General features: G+C 35.3%; 1 protein-coding gene across 1 annotated transcript in view; it reads right to left on the minus strand.

The window, feature by feature from the left end:
• Positions 1 to 18,171, minus strand: part of Myo3a (myosin IIIA) — a 199,550-nt gene that overhangs the window by 51,204 nt on the left and 130,175 nt on the right. Inside the window, exons 19-23 of the mRNA XM_027953097.2 lie at positions 11,077 to 11,230; positions 7,704 to 7,792; positions 5,584 to 5,713; positions 1,063 to 1,142; positions 584 to 661 (exon numbers count right to left, since the gene is read on the minus strand). Coding sequence (XP_027808898.2) covers positions 584 to 661; positions 1,063 to 1,142; positions 5,584 to 5,713; positions 7,704 to 7,792; positions 11,077 to 11,230 — 531 coding nt within the window. The remainder of the gene's footprint in view (positions 1 to 583; positions 662 to 1,062; positions 1,143 to 5,583; positions 5,714 to 7,703; positions 7,793 to 11,076; positions 11,231 to 18,171) is intronic.

Below are 18,171 nucleotides of genomic sequence, written 5' to 3' on the forward strand. Positions count from 1 at the left end.
TTTAACATATCCTGTATCCAATATATCCTGTAGTAAATGGAATACAATAAACATTCTCTTCTTGCTCAAAGCACTCTAGATATTTGTTACCAGTTTTTGATCTGTAACTCATATAGAATAATACCTACATTATGGTTTGGCTATGAGGTGCAGTCCCCAAAAGCTCCTCTGTTAATGAGAGGTGAAATGAGTAGACTGTTAAGAGCTGCTACCTAATCAGTCCATCCTAGTTTGAATGGACTAAATGGGTGGTAACTGCAGGTGTGGGTGGGCACGGCTGGAGGAAGTGAGTCCCAGGGGGCATGCCCTGGAAAGGTACATATTCTCTGGGGTCCCCTCCCCTTCTCTCTTCTTCCTGGCTTCCATGTCCTGAGCTGCTTAGCTCTGCTACCTTCTTCTGTCATGATGTCTGGCCTTATCTCAGGCCTAAAGCAATGAAGTTGACCCACCGTGGACTGAACCTCTGAAGCTGATAGCCCAAAATAAACTTTTCCTCCCTAAGTTGGCAATTTGGTCATAGCAATGAAAATCTGACTAACACAACCCCGAAGTACAACACACTGCAATTTAATAAATAGCTTACTCGAAAATATGATGCAACTGTTTGTGTTTTCATGTTGGTTGTTTCACAGGCATGAGGTGTGGCTTCTCCAGTTTCACCCTAAGAAGATTAAGAAAGACAGTGAGGTTTCAGTACCACATGGCATTTTCCTTGCAAGTTATCTTAGTCTATGTATTTAAATACATAAAACCACAAAATGTTGACATTCATACTTTAAGGTAATTGTCTTGTTAATTGCACTGGCATTTTGATTAGTCTTGTGTACAATGTGAATATTATTGACCCTAGTTGATGCAAACATTTTTAGAGAGTCTCAATATAACATTTAAAATTACCTATAAAAAGAGAGTTAGGAATGTACCAGAAATACAAGATTATTTTAGCCATTAGTTGTAAAAAGCAAAACTAAGGAAAAACTGTTTGTTTTTAGGAGCTCCCAACTATTGCCAAAGGTTAGATTCTAGAATCACTATTAAGAAAAACAAAATGCATTTCCTTACCTTTGTCAGGTTAACTGATTTTTCTGAAGTCCTCATTTTATAGTTTATTATATTTTTAGTTTTAGAGAGTGGCAGGTTACCTGTGGGAATGTAGATAAAATAAAATTTACCTTTTAGAATCCTTAATGGCTAAATCCTAAATGATTTTTCCCATTTAGTTAAAATTAGCATGCTGGTCCTTTAATATTTAGATTCAGATGCTTGGTTAACTCTTTATTGAGAAAAGGACAAAATAGTGTTATATGAAAATCTATAACAAATCTTATATTCAAGAAAAAAAATATAAGAAAACCACCAAAACCCTCCAACTTGGAAAATAGAAGAAATAGAGGTATTGGATTTCTTTTTCAATTGCAAGAACACATGAGGGGCTTATGAGGAAGGGAGCAAGTTGCTTCTTGTGTGTGTGTGTGTGTGTGTGTGTGTGTGTGTGTTAAGCAGCATCTGAGATTTTCTTTAATTCGGGTCAAGCTCTACAAAAAGCCTTAAAAATAATATGGGTCATTAATTCAATGAGGTGATATGAGTAAATCAAGTATAGTTGATGGCTCCTCATGCTAGAGGCTATACAAATGTACATAATCCAAAGCAGTGAAAATACTATGGTGTAGTGAAAAGATTATGGTTTGGGCAACCAGAAAGACCTGGCTGTGACTCCCAGCTGTAGTACTTAAATTGTGTTGACACTGGGTCATTTACTCAGTCTCTGATCTGTAATTTGAATTGATGCAATGGGAATAATGATGACTACAGAATTTTGATGAAACGTGATGATTTGGTACACGGTGGGTCCCTGGGAATGCAGCTCAATTCACTGCTCTCCCATCCCCGCCTCAAGCACAATAAACCAAACCAAGACCCAATGCAAGAGTTTATATTCCCAACAGTAATGTTTAAAACATCACCAGAATTCAGCATCACTTCAGAAAAATTATGTCTCTTCTTACTCCTTTTAAGTACTAGAGACAGTGTTTTTTTTTTTTTTTTTTTTAATCTTTTCTATTTATAGTTGCAAAGAGTTGTCCCTGAGATTATGGTGCAGGATGGAACCCTGCCTGAGCTGCGCTGGCAGTGCCTCTGATCTGCTTTCTTACTGTTCCCTCATTATGATAGGGAAAGGGCTGAGATGGGTGAGTGATTGACTTTTTCTTCTGGATTGAAACTGCACTCTGCTCTGCCCACTTTCCAGATGGGAAACATTCTTTTTAAAATTTACTTTTACTTTTTTTTTGTCAGACAGGAAACTGAACTGATTATAGCAAGGTGGACAAAGATGGTGACATTATCTTCAGATAATTTTCCTTATTGCCCTTTTCTGGACAGAGAGTGGGTAATCAGAGAAAGTTTTAGGAAAAAACTCTTAGTGGGGAAAAAATTACTGCAGACTTGGAGATTTCTTAGAAACATGATAAATATACAAGTTCTAGGATTATATTAATTATCCTAGAACAACTACTTAATATTAACCAAATTATTTGAATTATAAATTTATCTGAAAATTAAAAGACTAGAGAGAATTTGGTAAAGGATTAGTATCCTCCCTTTAAATTTATATATTAGTCATCAACTTATTTAACAACAAAATAAATGAAAAGTCTTTTAGAAATTCATCTATACAAAAAGAACAGGTGCTACAATTAGCTTATATCTCAATTTCAGAAAATATATCTGCTTTGCTTTTATAGTTTATCTGATGAACAAAACTGTAATAAGCCCAACAAGCGATGTAAGCATCAAGTGCAATATCTCTCATGAACACAGATGCAAAACTTCTTAATGAAATGTTAACAAATTGAATCTAATGATACAAAAAAGTTCAGTCCATAATTAGCATGTGAGGTTTTCCCAGGAATCGTTCAAATTCAGTGTCATTCACCTTATTAACATATTGAAAGAAAATAATGACCTCTTCGGTAGATGCAGAAAAAGCATTTTGATAAAATCCAACAAACATGCCTGATAAAAACTCAGCAAATTAGGAATAGAAAGTAACTTTCTTCCCATGATAAAAGGCATCTACAAAAAATCCATAGCTCGGGCTGGGGATGTGGCTCAAGCGGTAGCTCTCTCGCCTGGCATGCGTGCGGCCCGGGTTTGATCCTCAGCACCACATACAAAGATGTTGTGTCCACGGAAAACTAAAAAATAAATATTAAAAAATTCTCTCTCTCTCTCAAAAAAAAAAATCCATAGCTAACATCATACTTAATAGTGAATGACTAAGATCAGGAAAAAAGGCAAGCACAGTTACTCTCACTAGTTGTGATCCTAGTCGTGCAACTAAGGAAGAAGAAGGGATAAGAAGTGAACATAACAAAAGAAAGGGTGACAGTCTTTGTAGATGACATGGTTGTCTATGTAGAAAATCGGATGGATTATTTGTTTTTTGGTATCAAGTTTTTTGAGTTCTTTGTATATCTTGGAGATTAATGCTCTGAGGTGCAGGTAGTAAAGATTTTCTCCCATTCTGTGGTTCTCTGTTCGTGTTCTTGATGTCTCCTTTGTTGTGAAGAAGCTTTGTAGTTTGATACCATCCCATTTAGTGATTCTTTCTTTTTTGACATAAACATTTCTTTCGTTTATTAAAACCTGAGTTAATCATATCTCAACTAATAAACAGAATCTCCTAAAACTCTTTCTCTTGTACTTATCCACTTTAATAGCAACAAAACATTTGGCTAGAATGTTTTAAAATAGAAGTTGCCCATTTTTTTATTATTTTAAATATTCTTTTTAGTTGTAGAAGAACACAATACTTTATTTTGTTTATTTATTTTTATGTGGTGTTGAGGATTGAACCCAGTGCCTCACCCATGGGAGGCAAGTGCTCTACTGTTGAGCCACAACTCCAGCCCCACCCCATTTATATTTTTTAGAAGTTCCTTTTTTTATTAGTTGTTCAAAACATTACAAAATTCTTGACATATCATATTTCATACATTTGATTCAAGCGGATTATGAACTCCCATTTTTACCCTATATACATAATGCAGATTCACATCAGTTACACATCCACTTTTTTACCTACTGCCATACTAGTGTATGTTGTATTCTGCTGCCTTTCCTAACCTCTACTATCCCCCCTCCCCTCCCCTTCCCTCCCCTCCCATCCCCTCCCTTCCCGTCTTCTCTCCCTACCCCATCTACTGTAATTCATTTAGTGATTCTTAATTTTATTTCTTGTGCTTTAGGATTTTATTGAGGAAGTCCACTCGTGAGCCAACATGATGGAGAATTGGGCCTACTTTTTCTTCTAGTAGGCCCAGAGTCTCTGGTCTAATGCCAAGGTCCTTGAACTACTTTGAGTTGAATTTTGTGCATGGTGAGACACAGGGTTCAATTTCACTCTATTATATATGGATTTCCAGTTTTCCCAATACCATTTGTTGAAGAGGCTATCTTTTCTCCAATGTATGTTTATGGCACCTTTGTTTAGTATGAGATAGTTACTGTATTGATGTAGTTATATCTCTGTGACTTCTATTCTATTCCATTGGTCTTCATTTCTATTTTTGTGCTAATACCATGCTGTTTTTGTTACTATAGCTCTGTAGTATAATTTAAGGCCTGGTATTGGGATGCCTGCCTCCTGCATTAGCTTTCTCAATATGTCTTACTTTAGCTATTCCATATCATATATATATATGCTCTAGATTATGATATCCAACCTATTTAATGTACTTGTATCAATGTTGCTGAAATATTTGCAGAACTGAAAACTTAAGACTTAATGGGTTAATCATGGTGATACTTGCATGGGTGTTTATATATGTAAGAACTCTTCCTATTTTACCAGCTAAGCATTTCTGTTATACCTCAGTAAAACTATAAAAAATGCAGAAAATAATTTCAAACTCCACAAAGAAAAGCAACCCAAACTATATTTTTTTTCCCGTGTAAACACAAATGTAAGGATGTGTATGATTGGATGGAAGAAAGTCATGTGAAGGTTTCATCAGTAAGAAGGTTCATTTGACTTGAAGAATCTCCAGGAACCATATGAAAACTGCCCTCTCCTGAAAATGGCAGGTAAATCTGAACTATTTTGAGGAGAGTAAACTTTTCTTGTAAGCAGACAGAATGCCACTGTATTTTCTGGTAAGTGCCTCAAACTTTTCTTTACTAAAAACCTAGCTTCTTTATATTTGTATTCATGTTTTCCTCAGAGGATTTAGGGCAGAAGATTTTAATAGATAAATATTTAGTGAGTTTGAAAAAAAGCTACTGTATTTCACCACAAAATCACTGCCACCTCATTCACAAGTTTTCCATGAATTCAAATCTTGCACCAAAGACAGTTTAGTAGCAAATTATGTTTAAGTAATAACAGCATGATTAAAAAAAAAAGTTCACATAATTGTTGCACCCTACTTTTTGCAAAAAAAAAAAATTGCGTTGATTATGAGGTAAAATATGGTAACATGCAAAATTGAGGATTAAAGTCTCAAAAATCACAGAGACTAAAAAAACTATTTGATGGATTCTTGAGGAGCCCTCTCAATTAAATGAGACTGCTCTTACCTGTTTTTGTGAGAGGGTGGTGAACTAGTTGCCGAATTACACTGTTTTCTGATGACCTCAAAAGTAGCACAATATCAGTTGGCAGAGTGTCTCTATTTTTAGCTAAGAACCCACTTGCACTATAGAGGACCTGTGGATAAAGGATGTTATTGCAATTATCACAATCAGTGTCACCGTCATTGTCATCTCCATCAGTAAATATTTAAGGAGCTTACTCTGTTCTGAGCAGCAGGGATGCAAAGATTATAAAGGTAATCCCCTTACAATTTTGTTGAAAAACAACCCTCACCAGGTTTACAGTGGATCTAAGAGAAAAGCTTGGGCTCACTGATTTTATGTGAGTTGAAATGACCAAAGAGGTTTGTTCCTCCCATTATACTGGGAGTTTGGTGCATTTCTTTTCTCTGGAGGGATGGGCAGCATAAAGGAAGCACACAGGCACTCCTGTTTATGGTAATTGATTCACCTGTATTGAATCAGTGGCCATGATAGATTTTTATCTTAGTGGGAGCGAAATCTAAACACACTGTGGCGTTTGTGCTCCTGGCACTTCTCAATAATGTTAAGACTTTCAAAAGGGGAATGGATGGATTTCAACAATTTCTGAAGGCTAATTCACTATGGTGGTTGTTATGAACTGAATTATGTCCCTCCATAATTCATATCTCGGCATGGGTACAGAGAAAAGGTCCTGTGAGGACACAGTGAGGTGGCATCTGTCTGCAGGCCAGGGAGAGGCCTCATCAGATGCTAACCTGCTAGGAGCACCCTGATCTTGAACTTGCAGTCTCCAGAACAGTAAGACAATAAATTTCTGTTGTTTCAGCCTCTCAGCCTGTGGTATTCTTGAATGCAGCCTGAACAGAATAATAGAGTGGTTAAAATATACTGGACAAAATGGTCATAGGCAATTCTTGATGGACGCTCATTTTTAAAAAGAGGTTTTATTTAGAAAATCATATGCTGAAAAACCATGAGAGGTTATAATTGTATACAAACAGAGATATGATAAATTGTGGTATAAAGGTGTATTAAGAATTGTATGCAAAAAAAAAATGAGAGAGCTCATGTATAATGGCATAATTTGGCGTGAACATACTTTATATACAGAGTTACGAAAAATTATGCTGTGAATGGATAATTTTGAATGTAGTGCACTCCACTATTGTCATGTATGTAAGAAATAAATTATATATATATATATATATATATATATATATATATATATATAAATTGTGATGGTTCAAGATTAAACGTTTTTAACAACAAAAGTCTGTGGAATGTTGACTAATGTGGAAATTACTAAATAGACTAGAATGGTAGTAGTTTTATGTTATTTAACTTTTCTAATGCATCTCTCACTTTATACATTATTTCTTGATTTGATTATCTTCTCAGTCCCCCAATATGTATGACATAATTATCATGGCCCATTATCTTCACATAAGGGGTGAGGCATCTCTGGGTATAGGACCACACATCCGAACCTTGCTCTGGTGTGTGAACAAGTCTCTATCAATGTATAAACAACGTCTCTTCCTCCAACTGCAAAACAGTTCATTAACCAACTCTGGGCTATCTCAGCTATCTAGCATATCTCCAATCCTGCACCTTCTCTTATTTAGAGGGAGGAAAGACAACAGCTGTAGTGGGGAGAGAAACATATAAAATCCCAAAAGGGCAGTTTCCATGAAAGGTCCTCAACTTTCATTAAAAAAAACAATAATAAATAAAAAGGAGGGGGAAGGTAACCATTGCCAGCTAATCACCCACAGCAGATATTAAGACCAGGAAGATAGACTCAAAGAATTGGCTCTTTTTTTCCCTCACCTTCCTAATAAAAATTCCTCTACGAAAACTATGATATCAGAGAAGTTTTTTTGTTTGTTTGTTTTTGTTTTTCCCTTCAGTGGTAGTGGCCATGAATGGCTGGCAAAGTGGCAAAGATCAGGACAGATTATAGGAAGCAGGAGAGCAGCATTAGGGACAGACGGGCAGAAACAGATAGCCACTTCATCATAACCACATGCCAATATTTGGAGCCATAATTTTCATGTCCATTCTTATTATTTGATAAAAGGCTAAAGATAAACTCAGTCATAATTCTTAAGTATCTTTACCTTTCCTGCATAATGGTGAATTCCAAAACTAAGTTCCATTCTTTTGGGTCTCCAGAAGTACTGTGATTTCAGGTTACCCTCAAATTTTTCTGTAGAAAAAGAATTGAACTCCAATGTCAAGCATGTAGAAAATCCTCAAAGAATACTGATAGTCAGAATCATTTATTTCATCACAATGTGCAGTGAACAAAGAAGATTTTATGTAGCTAATTTGTGCAGATTTAGAATATAATTGCAAGTACTAAAGCAAAACTTATGATTTAGGGCAGTTTTTAAACTTTAGCACACAAATCAGAGTCACCTTGAAGGTCTGTTGAAATACAGGCTGCTGGCCCCATCCTCAGAGTTCCTGACCCAGTAGGTCTGGGGAGGGAGCCAAGAAAGAATGCACATTTCTACTAAGCTCCCAGGTGCTGCTGATGTTCCTGGTTTGGGGACTACTTTTTGAGAACCGCTGGTTCAGAGGAAGGGAACTACATGAGACTGGCCAAAGAGGTTTGTGAAAAAGAGTTTCATGTCAAACCAAGAACATAAAACATCAGTGGTTTGGCCATCCTTTCTATTTGAGGAGCTATAGGTTGCTGATTATGTAAGAAACACAATAGGACCATAAAGGCAGTTTAATTTCTATAACTTCTTTTAATGCATTCAGAGAACTTTCCATTACATGTTTTAGAAGGAATTTTTTTTTAATTTAGTGTAGTGTAGTTATACCTAATAGGCTCATTTTGACATATTCAAAACACATATAACATAGTTTTTTCCATTGCAATCCCCAGTACTATCCTCTTCCCTCTCTCCTCCCTCCCCTGATCCCCTTCCTCTACCCCATTGGTCTTCCTTCTATTTATTTATGTTTTAATTGTTGTGTTATAATTATATTTAAAATTGGAATGCATTGTGATATATTCATCCATGCACATAACACAATTTGGTCAACTTTATTCTCCAGTTCTCCTTCAGCCTCCCCTACTCCCCTCCCCTCTTTCCTCCTTCCACCTCCCACCTCACTTCTGCTCTATTGCTATCCCTTGTATTTTCATGAGAGTCCCCCCGCCCTTTTTAAAAAAATTCCCTTTTTGTCTCCAGCTATATGAGAGAAAATATTTAACCCCTAATTTTCTGAGTTTGGCTTATTTCACTTAGCAAGATGTTCTGCAGTTCCATCCACTTACCAGCAAATGACACAATTTCATGCTTCTTTATAGCTGAGCAGAGTAGAACTCCATTTAGTATATGTACCACATTTTCTTAATCCATTTGCTTGTTGATAGACACCTAGGCTTTTTCCATTAACTTGGCTATTGTGAATTGTGCTGCTATAAACATTGGTATGAAAGTATCACAATGGTATGCTGATTTTAGTTCTTTTAAATAAATACCAAGTAGTGGAAATATTGGGTCATATGCTGATTCCATTCCTAGTTTTTTGAGGAATCCCCATACTGCTTTCCAAGGTGGTTGTACTAAACTTTTGTACTAAACCAAGAACAATGTCCCCCCACATCCTTGCCAGCAATTACCACTATTTGTATTCTTGATGATTGGCATTCTGACTGGGGTAAGATGAAATTTCAATGTAGTTTTGATTTACATCTCTATGATCGCTATGGATATTGATATTGTTTCATATATTTACTGATTATCTGTATTTTGTTTTTTAAAAATGTCCCTCTGGATCTTTCACCCATTTATTGAGTGGGTGATTAGATTTTTCGGTTTTAGGGTTGTTTTTTTTTTTGGTGATTTTTCTGGTTCTTTGTATACTCTGGTTATCAATGCTCTGTTGGAAGACTAGCTGGCAAAGATTTTCTCCTACAGAGTTCTCTCTTCCTGCTCTTAATGGTTTCCTTTGCTATACTGAAACCTTTTAATTTAATTCTATTCTACTTATTGATTCCTGGTTTTATTTCTTGAGCTTTGGGAGTCTTATTAAGGAAGTCAGTGCTTGCATGAATGTGTTAGTGTGTTGCCTTGCTATTTTCTTCTAGCAGTTTCACTGTTTCTGGTCTAATTCCTAGGTTTTGATCCACTTTGAGCTGATTTTAGTTCAGGGTGAGAAGCAGGGATCTAGTTTCATTCTCATACACATGGCTATCAAATTTTCCTAGCACCATTTGTTAAAGAGGGTATCTTTTCTCCAATGTATGTTTTGGGCACCTTTGTCAAGGATCAGATAACTGTATTTATGTGGATTTGTCTCTGCGTCTTCTAGTCTACTCCACTGGTCTTCAGGTCTGTTTTTATGCCAGTACCATGCTGGTTTTGTGACTATAGCTCTGTCATAGAATTTGAGATCAGGTATTGTGATGCCTCCCATCTCATTCTTGTTGCTCAGGATTGCTTTGGCAATTTTGGGTTTTTATTTTTTCTTTTATATAAATTTAGAACTGTTTATTTCCAGTTCTATGAAGAAGGTCATTGGTATTTTGATAGGGACTGCATTGAATTTGTAGACTGCTTTTGGTAATATGGCCAAAAGCATATGATATTAATAGAAGGAACATTTTGACATCAAGTGACTGCTATGAGCCCATTTCCTCACAACTTTGGGGTTATTTTTCTTCCCATCTAGTATTATCCAATTAGAGGAGAGAACATGCCAATCAGGGGGTCATGAGGAAACAACATCATGGACTTAATTGTAAGAAACAGGCTCTGCATATCACCAAAAGTAAATAATAAAAAAATATGAATCTTTATTTTTTGCAAGTATCTATTATACATAATAAATGTTTCTTACCATCAGGGAATATGGTGTTCCACATTTTAAAAATGATTTTTTTAGTTACCTGAAAACTCTAAAGTATTTTCTTTTTTGAACTTAAGTGAGACCTTTCCATTTTAACTATTTTGGATGATCATATTAAGTATATTGTATGCATCTCTGCCTTCTCAAACAGAAAAAAATGAATACATTAAATCTTCCTTTGATGACTCAGGATTATTATCATAAGCATTTATTAATGTACTGTAACTTAGAGGTTATTAAGGAATTTAAGGCTATTTGTCTCTATTAAATAAATGGCTGGAACATCACAGATAAATTTGTTTCCTGCTTGGTAGCTATCTTTTCAAATTCTAGAATTGTCTTTCTGCTCTGCCCACCAATTTCTAATTTTGGGATAGATGATTTCTAACCTTAGATTCTGTGATTGGGACCCTACCATGAAGTACAGAGAAATCCAATATCTATCAATGTATTATAAACATTCACTGGTCCAGATATTAGATTCAAATTTTCTTCTTTAAAGCCAGCTAGGCAGGCTTTGTGACAGCACCTTTCTCCCATATAATTTAAAATCATTTAAAAAATCGTTCAGTATTACATAACTATATTCATAGCATATATCATATATTCATTGAAACTCACCTATAAGGGTCTGGTCAGTGGCCTTGGGAAATCTACTTTCTTCATCAAGTAGGGAAAGTAAACCCATTGGCTTCTGCAGAAACATGTCTAAGAGGGGCCGGTTATCTTCATATTCAATAACTCTAGCATCAACATCTTCATTTAGGTATTCATTCTATTATAGGTGATGATATAAACAGAAAAATTCACTTAAAACTGTGTGAACAGTATGTAGCTTAATAATAGTAACCTAAAATTCTTCTTTATATACATTATAATAAGTTGCTCTCTATGACATTGCCTTTAAACTGAGGGACTCATTCTCACTTTCTCTCCACATAATTACTAGTTCCTTAAAATCAGCACTGATTATACTTGGGATAGTAATAAAAGGATTTCTAGTCTCTATCCTAGAATTACAGACATCTCTAGTTTTCATGTAGGATAGATAATACATTGTTAATGAAAAGTGGTAAGAATATGTTCCAAATCTATAGAATATGAATAAGGTACTTTCCCTAGTGGATCTTTCATGACCATAACTTTTTGGTCATGACTTGGACATTTACATTGTTAATATGGTGGACATCCGTTGGTCATGGGATCAACCAAGGAGTTTAGAACCAAGGACACACAGATTAACACCTGGGTTCTGCCACTTAATTGTCTGAATAATCCTTCCAAATGTTCTTACTCTATAAACTTCCTTCCTTTCATCTATTAAGTGGGGGTAATAATCCCTATCTCACAAAGCAAAAGTATATGGTACATTATTAGCAGATGAGTGCAAGATGTGTGAAATAAAAGCAATGGACCAGACAATGACTGCAGGACAGCAACATAGGTGCTCATGATCTAATTTAACAAAGGGACACAAGCTGTAGAAACACAAGTGTGTTTCCATGACTGCCTTCACACCACACCCCTCTCCCAGTGCAGAAGTTTGTAAAAGAGAAGAGACGTAGGTTGGCCTCTGAAGCTTTCACTTACTAGGGATGTTTCTGTGTAGGAGAATCACTGGTTTTCAGGGATAAGGCAAACATTACTGCTAGGTAAGTAGGGAGTATCTGCTGACGTGGGCAGGATGTCTTGCCCATGTTTAAATTACAGGTTATTTTCATGATTATTTTAAGATACTTTTAATTCATGAAATATATTCATCAGACACTTTATAACATTGTACTATTACGAATGATAAGGAGATGTTTAAAACAAGCTCCCTGATTCAGCAGATTTAAAATATTATTTGGGCTGGTATGGTGGCGCACACCTTAATCCCAGCGGCTCAGGAGGCTGAGACAGGAGGATTTCGAGATCAAAGCCAGCCTCAGCAATGGCGAGGCACTAAGCAACTCAGTGAGACCCTGTCTCTAAATATAACACAAAATAGGGCTGGGGATGTGCCTCAGTGGTTGAGTGCCCCTAAGTTCAATCCCTGTTACCACCCTCCCCAAAATATTATTTGGGTGATAATTCAAGGTAACATGGTAGGTGGGCACTAGGACAATATACTCCAAGAGGTTAGAGAAAGAAATTTTATTTCTGACAACTTTGGAATTTAGTGAATGGCAGGTGAGGCATTTGGTAAGCTCAAACTTTTAAACTTCGTGATATGAGACTCATGAAACTAAAATCTTATTTTAAGGCGCCACACAAAAATGTATTTTTGTTTTAGATTTTAATTCTTTGTGGTGCTGGGAGGATTAAACCCAGGGCCTTGTACATACTGAGTTATGTCCTCTGGCCAATATATATATATTTTTTAAATAAAACAAAATATAATGCTAAAAGGGGGTTAAACCATGGACTGAAAAGTGGAGAACTGGAAAGCATTTAGCTTATTCAGCACAAGAAAATGAAAACAATGTCTTAGAACTTTAAGCCTTTCCAGTTGAAGGTAACCTTGGGAGAAGCCTGTAGACCTAGAATTATTTTACTGTTAGACACATTATGTTGACAGCATATAATAGCTTAAATCACATCCGCAAAGTTCAAGAGAATTTTTGTGTGTTTTATACAGAAAACACATGAGGTTAAGGTCTAAACTGATGCATTTGTCACTTCTATTTGTCTGAGTCAAAATCCATGGATTTTATGGCAGGTGATACAGAGCAAAAATGAGTAACTTGACAAACAATGGACTCCCCTTAAAGACACTTGTTAGTATTATGGGTTACAGGCAACCAATGGAGGAAAAAAAAATACTATTACTGTACTCAGGACTTAAAGACTACTTCTAGTAAAGTATTCCTAGTAAAATAATCATGCCTAAAATAATGTTACATATTTTATAGCAGTTTTGATAGCAAAAGGCCTAATTATTTTCAAACCCGCATAGAAAAGCAAAACTCATATTTCCTCCTAAAGTTTTCTTTCTGTCCTGCACATTAAAATTACATTATAGCATAAAATGAACAGAGTTATTATCTGCATTAATGATGAAGTATTTAGTCTACATAATTTCCACTCTGTTCAGATTGCCTGAATTCCCTTTTGAAAATGGGTGGGGGAATAATCATTTTAAATGCATATCAAGGAAGCAAGGGAAGTCAGAAGACTTGGAGGTTGCCAAATTGATACCTCAGTCAAGTTCTTGTGTTTTCACTGAATTTTGATTATGAGCAATGAATGGATATTGTTACAAGAAAGCTCATAGCAGGTGCATCTCCATGGCCAGGGCATCCAAAGAAAGATGCACCTCCATAGCCACACGGTCCATAGCAGGTACATTTCTGTGGCCATGGAGTCTACAGCTGGGCCTAAACAACATTAAATACTTAGGGCTAAAATGTCACCCCAGGAGACATTCAAGATTTCTACACTGAGTTCTCAGACTCACACAGAATCATGGAAGTGTGATCCCACAGTCTAAGAGAGGCTTTGAAATTCCACCTGCCTCCTAAGGCAGGTGCAAGTTTAAGCACAGATTCCTCTTTGATGGGTAGCGCAATTAAATGTTAGCTGTCATCATTTTGGTCTCACCTCCTCAGAGAGACCTTCCCTCCATCTCTTAGCGTGATTGAGCAATCTGTCTTCCTCAACTGGCCACACTTCAGCATCCTACCATGCTTTACATTTTTAACAGTATTTCTGGAATTTTATACATGTCTATTGTTTTCCATCTCTCCCATAAGAGTGAAATCACCCTGGAAGCAGGAACTTCATGTTACTCCTCTCTCTATCCAACACTAGGCTTGTTAAATAAATGACTCAGTCTTACAGATTGAATCCACCCATCCCCAATTCATATGCTAAAGCTCTACATAGGGATGTGATTGTATTCAGAGATAGAAAGTTTAAAGAGGTAAAGTTAAATGAACTCATTAGGGTAGAACCCAATCCAATTTGACTGGTTCCCAAAGAGGCACTAGAGACTTCTAGTGTAAAGATGAAAGGCCCAGTGAGGACACAAAGAGAGAAGAAGGCCATGGCATCTTGGAGAGAGGACTCAGGGGAAACCCATTCTGACAACACCTTGATCTCAGACTTTCAGATCTGTGAGAAAATTAATTTCTGTCGGTTAAAGTAGACTTTCTTGAAGTCTGTGGTATCTTGTTATGGCCTCCCTCACAAATAAATACAATGAACTTTCTGAATTCTGCTTGTAAAAGTTGTTTAGAAAAGCAGATTTCCAGAGACAGGAAGATTGGGTGAAATTAACAAATTATATGTGCATGTGTGTGTGTGTGTACGTGTAATTCTAATTGTAAAAGTGACACGTTTATTAAACACTTAAAATACAGAGAAATCACTGACACATAATAAAAGTTCAAATATAATCCATCTCCTGTAGTTAATGCTTCTTAACATTTAGTGGAATCTCATGCATAATTTTTTTTAATAAAATAGAAGTTCTACTATTAATTCAACATTATTTTTACTTTACCTCCTTTGAAAAAAGAAACATGCTATAAGAATATTCCTATAAACATTCTTTGAATGGTGACACAATATGATATCTTATAGTTTTCAATTCCATAAGGGGCCATTTTAGAGTACTTCTTTATTTTAAGTAGTGCTCTGAGGCTCATCTGTGTGTACCAAGCTTTTCTGTATTTTGTATCTTAGGACAGATTAGTTGACTGACTGGTGGACATGTTACAGATCCTGATATGCATTCAAAGGTTGACTTTTTTGAAAATTTGCAGCACTGTGCACTCTAATAAATACAATGTGAATCTCCCAACTTGCTGCATCTTCAGCAGCAATAACTATTCTCATTAATAATTTCTTATCTGATATTTTTGATAGGCAAAATGATATTCTATTATTGTTTTTGCATTTCTTTGATTATCATTTTATCTAAAATGAGAGTTTTGGGAAAAATAGATATATGTTTAGCACATATTATACACTTATTGCCAGCCAGTTATTATTAGATCCTTGGTTCTCTTCTACTTTGTTTATTTTTTCATGAGAACAACCCTGGAGAGCTCTCAAAAGACCTGGATTTTGTCAGTAGTTTTGTTTTGCCAGGTTGTAACCTTGGGCAAATCATGGGGTAGGTTTTACTTGTGACATATACAGATAACCCGTTTAAATTCCGTTTAAAAATGTGTGAACATTTTACATTTATTTTTCACTTTTTCTCTTTTTCTGTATGTATGTAGGTATGTGTGTATATATATACACACACTGTATATAATATAATTTTTAATAATGACACTTAAATAAAATAACTAAACATTTAAAAATAAAAATGAAGAAAACAAAGTAGTAGTAATCCATGTTATAAAAATCCAGACTCTTGATGTAAAATAATATTTATGATTTAAAATCTCTTTCTTCCTGTATAAAAACTGATATTGATGATCCTAATAGTTATTATTTTAATGTTGATGGTGAGTCACAGGATATGTTGTTCATCATTAACTTGAGGTGACAATGGTCATTAACTTAGAATTTGACAAATAACCTAATAAGGAAGTATTTCAGATAATTCCTAATAAAATGTCCATGTTTTATTTTATGCATATTTTGTTGAAATTTGGAGGAGTTTTAGAATGGTGCTCTCTAGAATAACCTCACTACTCAGAAAAAGATGTGTGCTACACATGTTGAGATAAAAATCCCAACTTTCTATGTATGATATTCTTGAAAATGCCTTAATATTCATAAAAGCTTTTACAAATCTATATTTTGTTGACAGGTATCAGCTTATAATAAGGAGACATTTGGATTAGAAATTCAGAAATGTAGTTTTGTATAAGCCAGAATCTCTTTTACCTTGAACTGTTTCTTCCTTATTGTTCTGTTTAAATCTTTAGCAAAAATTTCAGGCTGTCAACAGTGTGCTGTAATTTCACATGCAGAAAATGAGAGTAGTTATATAGCTCTCTGTTCCCAATTGTATGTTTCATTAAAATAATTTTTATCAAAAATTTAAAAATATTTAAAATATTAACAAATGATCAAAATAAGTACCATGAATCTTCACATCACATTGAGGGTATTGGCTCAGCTTCATCATTGAAAAAGAAAGACTCCTACTCAGTTTGGCTGCTAAGAAATGTAGGACCCAGGAGCCTGAGGAAGTGACATGTTCCCACCAGGGGCTGCCACAGGGCACCCAGATATAACTCATGATTAAGATATCAGCTTTCATATTCAGTGTGTGAGAAGCACAAGGAACATTTGGTTGTGATCCAAATGATAGCCCCAAACTTGGCTGAGCATATAAAAAAGGAGATTTACTGTATCAAGGGCTTCTAAATGTATTGAGTGTCATAATGTTTAAAGAAAACACCTATAAAATGGGCTCTATTACGTGGAGAGCTGAGATAAGATACATGTTACCAACATCCCACACAGATGACTTAATAGGGAAGAAATTAAGATATGAAATAAAAAAGTCACACTTTAAATCAAAACAATGTGAAGACATTTATAAGAGATTTGTTTTTAATTGCCTATGCAGTTTTTATCAGATGACTGATTCTTTTTATTTTGTAATGTTAAAAAAGTTGAAAAATCTAGGTGTTATGTATTGGATGAATTTTTATTCTTTGTAATTGCTTCAAATTATGTGTTATGAGTCCATGTCCAAAATCTCAAAAGCTTTAAACTTTAGGATGTGAACAGCTGGAGATAAAAGCCATACACATCACTTTCCACAGGAGAAGCAAGAGCCATAATTGCAGTTATTGTTTCCATTATGTGCTGTAAATAGTTTCCTGCTTATAAAATTACTTTTAGCTTTCAGTTCCAAACCCATGGGTACATATATAAATGATATATGTAAAAGCACATCTTTGTGCAGAAACAAACATTAATAGCTCACTTTAAAAACAAATGTTAGTCCCGCTAATAACTAGTCAAATGTGCTGCTTTAATGTATAAAGAAAACTTATCCAAAGTAAAAATGGGCAAGTAGAGCAGTAGAATGAATCTATAGGATTCTAAAATAATGGTTTGTACCACCATATATGGGTTCTGGGTGCTCAACTGCCCTAAAGGACAATTGGCATTTGTTCCAGTTTGAATTCATGCCTAAGGTTGACCCCACTATGGTGGCCTATGCTCCCCTTATTTTTAAATAAAAACTATTAGGGAGCATGGTTCATTTCTTTTGTTCATTCCTTCTATTTTACAATGGTGCAAAATTAAAACAAAGGGTAAAATCCATGCTACAGCCCCAGCACAAGTGTGCCTTTGAGAAAAGATGTACATTTCTAACGTGGGATTTTAATATGGGACTTGTAACTCACACACATGTAACTCACAGAACTTTTCTATCACACTTTATTACTGTTGTACTCTCTTTCACATAGAAGACCATCAGAAAACACATAAATAAGAACAAACACAGCCCAAACCTTGGCTATCTTTATACTGTGGAAATGCAGAGTAAAGGCTGTCACAAACAAACAAACAAACAAAAACTCTCTTGTTGGAAATGGGATAACTTTCTTGCTGCCCTCTGAGCTAACACAGAAGTCAACACTAATACTTGACAAATGTTATATGGAAAGCTAAAATATGAGTACTATATTAGGGGAGTTAATACAATTGAGAGAAAATGATATACTTTTCAGGTGTAGTTCACTCAGAAAAGTTTCAGTCTCAAGTTTTAAAAAAGAATACAAATATTCTCCTCATCTTTCATTTGCAGGGATG

The sequence above is a fragment of the Marmota flaviventris genome, chromosome 12 (assembly GCF_047511675.1).
Source record: "Marmota flaviventris isolate mMarFla1 chromosome 12, mMarFla1.hap1, whole genome shotgun sequence".
Lineage (NCBI taxonomy): Eukaryota > Metazoa > Chordata > Mammalia > Rodentia > Sciuridae > Marmota > Marmota flaviventris.